The following is an 11,351-nucleotide window of genomic DNA, read 5'->3' as shown; positions in this document are numbered from 1 at the left end:
CAACACGCAAAACCACAACTATAAAACCGGCCCATTAAATTTAAAGTAATTGGACTGTTGACTCAATCCACTCAGAGCCCTTGTGACAACTTCCCTTCAACAACTACCCCCAATATCCCATTCACAGTTAGACCAAACACCATTATATAAAACGATTTATTCTTTGCTAGTTCTGCAGAAGTACAGTGACCAAAAATTCAGAAATCTGTATACAAACAAGAGACTCATCTATTAAAGCAAAGAATAGAATGTAAATAAAAACAACTAGGTTTCAAAAAGCTCTTCACATAAGTATTTAGGGAGGCATTGGTGCTCTCATTGGACCCCTGGGAGGTGCAGGTGGACGTGGTGGCATGGGTGGTCCTCTCTGAAAGCCAAAGGGTGGAGGTCTGGGTGGGCCGGCACCGTAACCTGGAGGCGGCATTGGTGGAGGTGGTCCCCTCATACCTGGATGCATTGGTGGACCTGTAAATGAGAATTATGGCACAACAATATCAAATACAACTTTTCTTTTGAAGGATAGAGGTTTTTTTTGCAGCTGGATAAATGTATTGGCTACTTTACAATGGTTTAAATGTTGTTCATCTAATCATATTTTTGACCGGATGCATTCAATATATAAAGATTTTTTTATAAATATAGAAAAAGCATCCAGAAGCAAAAAACAAATAGGAAAACATTTTATCAGACATACCCATTGGGGGGCCAAATGGTCCTCTTGGTGGCACACCCATAGGAGGCGGCGGCATCCCGGGTGGAGGTGGTGCTCGAGGTTGATTGGATCCAGGCGGAGGCACCATTCCTGGATGTCCTGATGGGGGCATTGGCATTGGTGGCATTCCTGGAAAACATGCAATGTTTTGTAATTTCATGGTTTTAAACATTGGCAAAATAGCATACCAAAAAGAAGAAAATAATTAGGACTCACCTGGTGGGTGCATTCCTCCATGAGGGAATGGTGGTGGCCCTGGTGGAGGCCCTGAGCCACCTCCTGGTGAAGGAGTTCCAGGAGCAGGTGGCATGTGCATGCCAGGGGGCATACCAAGTGGCATAGAGCCAGGAGGAGGAACAGGAGGGTAAGCACCAGGCGGAGGCATTCCTGCAAAACCAAAAGCATTTATTTTACTAAAGAATGAATACACAAAGATTTTTAGAAAATACTTCAGCCCTGTAGGTCCATACAATGCAAGTGAATGGTGATCAGCCCTTTGCAGCTATGAAAATCACAAAGTAATCCATAAGACTCCAATAGTTAAAACCATATTTCTGAAGCGACAGAATAGGTGTGGATGAAAAACAGATAAAAATGGAAGTCTCTCTCTTTTTTTTTACTCTAAATCTAAAATAAAAAAAAAGGAATTAAATAGATAACAACTAACCTGGCATTGGAATTCCTCCCCCGAGTGTGGTCATGACAGGTGTGGGCATACTGGGTGGTGGTGGGGCATCTGCGAAAAGCTGGTGGGGACGATCCGCCTGTGACAGTGGATTTTGAGCGGCCAGGAGTCGCTCTGCAGCAGAGCCATGCCTCTCGCCCTTTGAGTCCTTCTTAAAGGCATACGAAACCGTGATGGGGCGATTGCAGAGATATTGGCCATTCATGGCCTCAATAGCCGCATCAGCTGCATCAAAGCTGGCATAGTTGATGAATGCGTAACCCTTGGAGTTGCCCGTGTCTGGATCTCGCATGATCTTGGGCGTCTGAAGGATCACACCGAAAGCGCTGAAAGTATCATAGAGGAGTTTTTCATCGATCTCAGGGTCCAAGTTGCCGATGAAGATGTTGGCACCGACATCGAGGTTCTTGTTGTGTGCCGAGGCCTTGTTGACTCGTATGGGTTTGCCGTAAAGTTTGATCATGTTCATGATCTTTATGGCGTAGTCTGCATCCTCTTCGCTGAGGAACTCTACGAATCCATAACCTTTGATAACAGAGAGCAAATAAAATACATAAGTTCAAAGTAGCCTGAATGCAAGAACGAAACTCAACATGTTCTGAAGATATAAAAGTGCTGATGCTTTGTTCACACTGCAGGAAAAAATATGTATTGTTAAAAATGCAAGTTATACGTGTACAGATCTTTTTTTGTCCACACAACAGTCGCTTTTGCTAGCACATCCACATTAGTTGTCATAGTAATGATGCAAACATAAGTTCAATAAGCACATGTGCTTAGCAATGTATGTTTTGCCATGGTTTGTGTTTTTCATGAGGGCAGCCAACGGCTTATAATATGAGCAGGAGGCATATTCGATATTTATTGCTGCAAGGGTTTACAACTGTCCCAGTTTAGCTGGAAAGTCCCGTATTTTTGCCAAATACACAACTGTAAATCCTGTTGCCCTGTATTATAGCGGGCAGTTGCACTGCCCTATATTGAATGCCTTTTGTCCTGTATTGAAGCACGAAAGGGTCAGACAGCGACACTTTTGAAGAGGACCACCGTCCTGTATTTTAGGATTCAAAATGCTCAAATGACCCGTATTCGCGTGAGACTTTTAATACCTAATTGCTTTGCCTCCAGACATAACTGGTTTAACTGAGTCATGTTTGTAGGCCTCCTTGCTTGCACACGCTTTTTCAGTTCTCGGATTGAGGTCAGGGCTTTGTGAAGGCCACTCCAATATCTTGACTTTGTTGTCCTTAAGCCATTTTGCCACAATTCTGGAGGTATGCTTGGGGTCATTGTCCATTTGGAAGACCCATTTGCGACCAAGCTTTAACTTCCCATAGTGTTTATACTTGCGTACTATTGTTTGTACAGATGAACGCGGTACCTTAAGACATCTGGAAATGATCTCCCAAGGATGAGCCAGACTTGTGGAGGTCCACAATATTATTTTTCTGAGGTCTTGGGTGATTTCTTTTGAATTTCCTATGATGTCAAGCAAAGAGGCTCGGAGTTTGAAGGTAGGCCTTAAAATACATCCACAGGTACACATCCAATAGACTTCAGAAGCTAGTCGCCTAAAAGCTTGACATCATTTTCTGGAATTTTCCATGCTGCTTAAAGGCACAGTTAACGTAGTGTATGTAAACTTTAGACCCACTGGAATTGTGATATAAATCAAATAAAAGTGAAAAAATCTGTAAACAATTGTTGGAAAACTTGTGTCATGCCAAAGTAGATGTCCTAAACGACTTGCCAAAACTATAGTTTGCTAATATGAAATCTGTGGAGTGGTTAAAAAAATTAGGTTTAATGACGTCAACCTAAGTGTATGTAGACTTCTGACTTAAACTGTGTGTGTGTGTATGTATGTGTATATATATATATATATATATATATATATATATATATATAATTTTAGTCAATAAATGACTTGGGACATTATTTTAGGAAGGCGACGATATAGTCTTGGGCGTCATATTTAAATGCTCCTCTAAATCCCTCTCACAGCGGCGTGGTGGGTGTCTGAATGCTCGCAAACAGTTATGTCGTTGCTCAGCGGTTTCGAACTTCTTTTTGCCTCTGAACATAGAAAAACGTTTTACGGAAGTGTGCTGGGGCATTTATTACGTGGCTATATGGTGTATGAGCTTAACTGACCTTGATGTTGTCCTGTTACCCTGTCTTTGGGCATGTGTGTGTTTACAACAGGACCAGCTTGTAGGAAGAGCTCCCACAACAGAGGCTCAGACACCTTCTCATCAAGACCGCCCACATAAACCGTGGCATCTGAAAAGAAGAAGCATATGTCCCGAATTAACACTGCCATACATAACTATATAAATCACAAAGTCTTTACTGCAATAACTCTGCCAAAACATCTCTGATCATTTATAAAGCTTTAACATAAAAAGAACAGTGCTATGCTCCAGTTTTGTCTTCTCAGAAAGACATACCTAGGGAACAGACAACCATAAGAAAATTTTTGGGCATAAGAATATGCATATGATGTCCAAGAATGCTATCAAGCTAGGCAGCTCACATGTATTGAAAACAGTCAATGTGTTCAGTTTTACTGAAGAAACAACAGGATGTGGACAAAGTACTTTTTACATGTATTATTGTTGTTGTTATTAGTAGTAATAGTAGTGAATATAGTCTGTAGATTTGCTACAGTTCATTTAAATTTGAGCCGAAACCGCCTGTTTGTTTGTTTGTGTCTCTTTACATAGAACAAAACAACTATCAGTAAATAATTAAATTGTTATAAGACATAAGGATAGCAAGAATACTTTAAAAACAACCAGATACCAAATGAGTAACAAGGCAATATAAATCAAACTAATCAAAATGGAAAATAAAGAAAGCAATTTTTTTTTATGTATACATAAACTAGGGGAAAGAGTTTAAAAGTAGAGCAAACTGTAATTGTTCGTAATATTTTACTATAAAAATGCAACATCTGCTTAGACGATAAATCAAATATATAACAAAACAGGCCCTTTTTGTGAGGTTTTACCAAGACAATCGGAATGAACATAACTGAGCTGCGACGCCGTAGAAAGCCTAAACCCTTTCAATAGTTTTGAAATACTGTTCGAAGTGAATCTTTTCTACTTTAAAGCATTAATATACTTTCTTGCGTTTATATTTGTTAAATGTACCTTGATTTCGTTCTGAAATCGGTCCCGCCGCCATGTTGAACGCAGCGTGCGAGGTCCTCGACTCAACTGAACAGCGCGACGTTTGCGGACTGATGCCTCCCACCGGCTGGAGGATGAATGTTTACCTCTTTTGTCAAAGCTTTAAAGGAGAAATATGTAACATTGACATCAAGCGTTTAAAATGGGTACTGCAGTCCAAATTCTAAATATTGGAGAGAGTCGCCTCCACCATGGTCTCCCCCGCCCCCCTCCTCCCCAGACTCGAAGCTCACGCGGGTTGCCAGGTTGAGGACACGCAACAGGAACGAGAAAAATTACAATGAGGAGCCTTGTACTGTAAATTGATAAGCTAATGTATACGTTTGCAATGTTTTAATTGTTTGGAAATTATAAACCAGCTCGTGTGAACTCTGTCAATGTTAGCTAGATGTATTGCTGGCTTCCATGGCTTCAAGCACGCGGTGTTTCCCGCTAACTTGTTTCAAATCTGGCAACCCGGGGTGTGAGTGGGGAGTGGGCGAGATCACGCAGACCCAAACACAAATTCCAGCCCGAAACAGACATTTCAAAGTAGAATATACTGGCTATAGCGTTGTTTTCAGAGAAACCAGTAGCCTATTTCAACTTAGCCTGTTTTATTATTTATTTTATCCCCTTTTCTCCCCAATTTTGAAATGACCAATTCCCACTACTTTACTACGTCCTCGTGGTGGCATGGGTACTTACCTCAATCCGGGTGGCGGAGGACAAGTCTCGCTTCTGAAACCGTCAATCCGCTCATCACGTGGTTTGCTGTGCATGGCACCACGGAGACTCACAGCATGTGGAGGCTCATGCTACTCTCCGTGATCCACGAACATCTTACCACGCGCCCCCATTGAAATCGAGAACCACTAATCGTGACCAGAGGAGGTTACCCCATGTGACTCTACCCTCCCTAGCAACCAGGCCAATTTGGTTTCTTAGGAGACCTTGCTGGAGTCACTCAGCACACCCTAGATTCAAACTCGTCAGTACTCGCTGGCCTACCCGGGCCCCCAAAAGTCAAGCATGTTTTCTTTATCTCTGATAACATATTATGATAATTTTATGCTTTAGTACAGTAAATATGTTTTATATTGCACCTTTAAAGTTCTAATTCCTTTATCCTTTCCTCTTCATTGTTGTGAATTTACTCACAATGTGGCCTTTATATAACTCATTGTCATTAATTGAATATGATACGTTCTGTACATCATTTACAGTGACATCAGCAATCTGTTGACTGGTGTGCCTTCAAAGGACAGTTAATTTACAAGGAATTGATTATAGTTCAAAACCAAGATGAGAATTAGCATTTTCAAATCATGGGTTTTTATAATGCCAGTTTTGGATTTATGAGTAAAATAAGGTCTGTGGTAAACAGTACTTGAAGCTACTAGGAGGTTTTGTTCTACAACATAAATTACACTCAGTCATTCCTCAAAAGTGAATTTTTAATCTGCTGTGTTTTTAAAAATAGTATATTGCTAACAAATTGCTATAGATAAGAACTACTTTGGCACTACAATGTCAGACACGTTCACTTACATGCCTGTGGTATTTTTAGTCCTTATCTAGCAATTTGTTTGCAACATACATTTATAAAAAACAGGGAGGCTTCAAAACTCACATCTGAGGTATGACTGTGTGCAGTTTATGTTTTAGGACAAAACTTCCTAGTAGCGTCAAGTAATGTTTACCACAGACCTTATTTTACTTCTAAATTGAAAAACCCAGAGGAAAATCCAGATGGTACTCGTGGCAAATTAGCCTTCTGAATTCGCTTGCAAATTGCAAGTTGGCAGTCACAGCTGAGCAGCTTCATTAGCTGGGACATCCCATGTTTTGACGTGCTGTACGGGAGGCCTATTGTCACCTCTGCCTACATATCCAGTGTGGGCTGTGTTTATGTGTGATAAATAAAAAGCACAAACATCAGTGGGTCTATGAACAAAATAAGGTTGTTCGAGGTGTTTAAAACACACCTGTCAAATTCATAAAAATTTAATATTTATGTCCAATTTCTTTTCATACATGTTTGAAAGACATTTATAGCATTTTCAACAAATAAATGTATTTAATTACTTAAAAATTGTCATGTGGTGTAACCATCAATAAAAGTATTAAAGTACTATCCTTGCACATTGAATACATGGATACAACTTAATCATTAACTTTAAAAAAGATTTTCAAATACAATTTTCAAAGTACAAATATACATTTTTAATTCAAGAATATCAAGGTTTCTCAGGTTACATAACATAACCTGAACAAAATGTGTTGTTTTTTTTTTCTCATAAAAAACTAAAACTAAAAAACAGTTTTATGGCTTTTGTCAATATAAACAACACAATGGCATTGGCAGCCTTCATGTGCACACCACAAGTGACGAGGCAGGCAAGGAATAAGGATCTAAATGCAGCTTTATTAAACTGAAAAACAAACAAGTTAACTCAGAGCAAAAGGAAACGCAAAACACTGGGAACCGAGCACAGAACATGAAAGCTATCATGCAAGAACTGATACAGGAAACAGGGAAACCAAGGGCTTAAATACACAAGGGAACGAGGAACACCTGGGGAAACAATCAGGGAATGAGAAATAATCAGAAAGAAACAATCAAGTAATAAAACTACTAGCCGTGCTTTTTATGAGACTCAGATTTTTTTTATACCATCTCTGGGCAGTTGTACCACATGAAATGTTTTTACTTTAAGCACCAGATAAACGTCTAAATGACTTTGACCTCATAAACTGAAAACATGAAAATCGCAGAAGAGGTGAATTCATGTAATTGATTCATTTTTCTATGCATGTTTGAACAATTTAAAAGATCTGGACAAAAACATTTGCACCATGTCATTGATGTTTTTTCATTTAATAATTTATTAACAAACGTAGCAGTAAAAACTCAGATGCTACTAACAAATTATCACCTTCTTATAGCTGCATACAAGGGACATATTTGTGGTGTTTCATTATCAAACACATTAGTTTGTAAAGTACCACATATATACAGAAATTCATACAAAAAAAAAATATTTGTTAAATTCTATACAACTGTCATTCAGCAGTTCATTGCAAACAAATGAACAATCAATCAATGATTGGGTGGTTTAATACGTAGGAACCAGAGAGACAAATATTGCACAAGGCACACCAAACAGAGACCAAGTCAAGTGTTGTCAGCTGTCCTTCATTTGCAGAGTAACAGAAAGAATGAAGGATAGTGCTCTGTAAAATGTTGTACTTTTTTCTGACCTGGCCACCAATTCTTTCTACTTGCATTCAGACAACAGCAGGACTTGTTTTTCCAACTCAGGTGGATGCAGCTTTTTCAATGTTATGAATGCCGGAATCTTCCTGAGTGCAAGTCAACAGTTTCACTTTCATCAAAACCTTTGGTGGCTAGAATCACATCTCCAGGTGATAGCATATCCATATACAGTCAGGTCCATAAATATTGGGACATCGACACAATTCTAATCTTTTTGGCTCTATACACCACCACAATGGATTTGAAATGAAACGAACAAGATGTGCTTTAACTGCAGACTTTCAGCTTTAATTTGAGGGTATTTACATCCAAATCAGGTGAACGGTGTAGGAATTACAACAGTTTGTATATGTGCCTCCCACTTTTTAAGGGACCAAAAGTAATGGGACAATTGGCTGCTCAGCTGTTCCATGGCCAGGTGTGTGTTATTTCCTCATTATCCCATTTACAAGGAGCAGATAAAAGGTCCAGAGTAAATTTCAAGTGTGCTATTTGCATTTGGAATCTGTTGCTGTCAACTCTCAATATGAGATCCAAAGAGCTGTCACTATCAGTGAAGCAAGCCATCATTAGGCTGAAAAATCAAAACAAACCCATCAGAGTGATGGCAAAAACATTAGGTGTGGCCAAATCAACTGTTTGGAACATTCTTAAAAAGAAAGAACACACCAGTGAGCTCAGCAACACCAAAAGACCCGGAAGACCACGGAAAACAACTGTGGTGGATGACCGAAGAATTCTTTCCCTGGTGAAGAAAACACCCTTCACAACAGTTGGCCAGATCAAGAACACTCTCCAGGAGGTAGGTGTATGTGTGTCAAAGTCAACAATCAAGAGAAGACTTCACCAGAGTGAATACAGAGGGTTCACCGCAAGATGTAAACCATTGGAGAGCCTCAAAAACCGGAAGGCCAGATTAGAGTTTGCCAAACAACATCTAAAAAAGCCTTCACAGTTCTGGAACAACATCCTATGGACAGATGAGACAAAGATCAACTTGTACCAGAGTGATGGGAAGAGAAGAGTATGGAGAAGGAAAGGAACTGCTCATGATCCAAAGCATACCACCTCATCAGTGAAGCATGGTGGTGGTAGTGTCATGGCGTGGGCATTTATGGCTGCCAATGGAACTGGTTCTCTTGTATTTATTGATGATGTGACTGCTGATAAAAGCAGCAGGATGAATTCTGAAGTGTTTCGGGCAATATTATCTGCTCATATTCAACCAAATGCTTCAGAACTCATTGGACGGCGCTTCACAGTACAGATGGACAATGACCCGAAGCATACTGCAAAAGCAACCAAACAGTTTTTTAAGGGAAAGAAGTGAAATGTTATGCAATGGCCAAGTCAATCACCTGACCTGAATCCGATTGAGCATGCATTTCACTTGCTGAAGACAAAACTGAAGGGAAAATGCCCCAAGAACAAGCAGGAACTGAAAACAGTTGCAGTAGAGGCCTGGCAGAGCATCATCAGGGATGAAACCCAGCGTCTGGTGATGTGTATGCGTTCCAGACTTCAGGCTGTAATTGACTGCAAAGGATTTGCAACCAAGTATTAAAAAGTGAAAGTTTGATTTATGATTGTTAATCTGTCCCATTACGTTTGGTCCCTTAAAAAGTGGGAGGCACATATACAAACTGTTGTAATTCCTACACCATTCACCTGATTTGGATGTAAATACCCTCAAATTAAAGCTGAAAGTCTGCAGTTAAAGCACATCTTGTTTGTTTCATTTCAAATCCATTGTGGTGGTGTATAGAGCCAAAAAGATTAGAATTGTGTCGATGTCCCAATATTTATGGACCTGACTGTATCCACATATCCACAAGCTTCAGTAAAGTCCTTGTCACTTGTCTGACTACCCCAGCCCTTTGATACAAATGACACAACCCCATGTAATATGATGGATATCAAATAGTTAACTGTGTTGTGATTCTGGCATTGGAGTGTCTCGCACGAGCAATGTTTTTTGGTGTTCCTATAAATATTTCAAAACAATCAATAATGAATGTGCAATTGCTAAACTTAGCTCTAAAACACATCGGTAGACTAATCTGAATTTGTTCTTTGCTTAGCCAAACAATGAAGCTACAGAGCCTACAATACATCCAAAGTACTGATAAACACTCTTGCGACAGATGATTTTAACAGATGGAACATATGCACAAAAAGACATAATGGTACATTTAATGTCATCCGCATCAGTGTAATTAAAAACAGTGGAAGGGAGTCAACACTGAACCAGCCCTCAGAAATCCAGAGAGGAAAGTGAACACATAAGATGGAAGACCAGTGAGCTCTCGCAACATTTCATTGTCCTTGAAAGACTCAGCGGATATTTGTATACATTATATCTTCTGTGCAGCTGAAGTGTGTGTGAACACAGATGGCACAAAGTCAGGGCTCATGGGGTTCTCTCTTTTTTCACATGAGGAAAAATAAGCACAGGGTGTTGTCACAATTTGTGGCACACGGGTGGCGTTGATTCCGGGGAGGATGGAGGAGGGATAATCAAAACAAGCAAGTACAACCCCCCAATATTTATTCCATGATCAATGGAAGCATGTAAATTCTTCACGCTGCAACCCCACCAATGTTCAAGCCAAATCTATGCCCTTGGTGGCACATAGTGAGAAAGGATATCAAGACAGAACCATTCGAGTACTTGTAGCTGACTATTAGATGATTTTTAAAATTCAGAAAATCTACTAGTAAATCAACAAACAACGGTGCCTATGCTATGCTCACATAATGCTTGGAAAGTTTGTTTACCATATCATTAAACACCGCTAACGTTATCATAGATAGTCAATGAAACAAGTCCCCCAATTAACCTGATATAAAGTGTTCATTACATAGAAGAGTGTTTTGTTGGGGTCCAGTGTGCTCTCCTGATTGAGGCTAACCATGTTTTGTGAATATCTTTACTTTTTTCGCAGATTGTTGTGGCATCCCACAGCACACTGCAGGCATGTATGTTTAGGTCACAAATATGGTGGCGCGTGAACGCGGCTATATAGTGACATCACACGAAACAAGCTTATATTTTCTGCAAACTTGCCTACTGTAAAAAAATAGGAAAATAGGGGCCTGGGTAGCTCAGCGATTATTGATGTTGACTACCACCCCTGGAGTTGCGAGTTTGAATCCAGTGACTCCAGCCAGGTCTCCTAAGCAAACAAATTGGCCCGGTTGCTAGGGAGGGTAGATTCACATGGGGTAACTTTCTCATGGTCGTGATTAGTGGTTCTCGCTCTCAATGGGGCGCATGGTAATTTGTGCGTGGATCGCGGCGAGTAGCATGAGAGTCCACATGCTGTGAGTCTCCGCTGTGTCATGCACAACGAACCACGAGATATCAAGCACGGACTGACTGTCTCAGAAGCGGAGGCAAATGAGACTTGTCCTCCGCCACCACGACTGAGTTGAGTAACCGCACCACCACGAGGATCTAGTAGGTAGTGGGAATTGGGTATGCCAAATTGGGGTGAA

The 11,351-nt window shown here is 40.2% G+C and overlaps 1 protein-coding gene across 1 annotated transcript; it reads right to left on the bottom strand.

Moving 5' to 3' along the window:
- Positions 1-143: 143 nt before the first annotated feature.
- Positions 144-4,636, bottom strand: sf3b4 (splicing factor 3b, subunit 4). Its single transcript, XM_052136678.1, has 6 exons — positions 4,556-4,636; positions 3,552-3,680; positions 1,380-1,922; positions 929-1,099; positions 695-841; positions 144-465 (listed from the first exon to the last, which is right to left on the bottom strand). Exons 1-6 carry the CDS (start codon positions 4,587-4,589, stop codon positions 296-298), a joined length of 1,194 nt encoding a protein of 397 aa, XP_051992638.1. The 5' UTR covers positions 4,590-4,636; the 3' UTR covers positions 144-295.
- Positions 4,637-11,351: the final 6,715 nt, after the last annotated feature.

The sequence above is a fragment of the Xyrauchen texanus genome, chromosome 10 (genome assembly GCF_025860055.1).
Source record: "Xyrauchen texanus isolate HMW12.3.18 chromosome 10, RBS_HiC_50CHRs, whole genome shotgun sequence".
Classification (NCBI taxonomy): Eukaryota; Metazoa; Chordata; class Actinopteri; order Cypriniformes; family Catostomidae; genus Xyrauchen; species Xyrauchen texanus.
Note: the sequence above shows the minus strand (reverse complement) of the source record. Positions and strands in the feature narration are given on the sequence as shown.

What these genes read in the sequence shown, in the direction of transcription:
- sf3b4 (XM_052136678.1), bottom strand. Translation starts at nt 4,589, where the DNA reads ATGGCGGCGGGACCGATTTCAGAACGAAATCAAG. An exon ending in GGGAGGAATTCCAATGCCAG is followed by an intron (nt 1,100 to 1,379) that starts GTTAGTTGTTAT and finishes TTGGTTTTGCAG; the next exon opens with GAATGCCTCCGCCTGGTGCT. An exon ending in TGGAGGAATGCACCCACCAG is followed by an intron (nt 842 to 928) that starts GTGAGTCCTAAT and finishes CATGTTTTCCAG; the next exon opens with GAATGCCACCAATGCCAATG.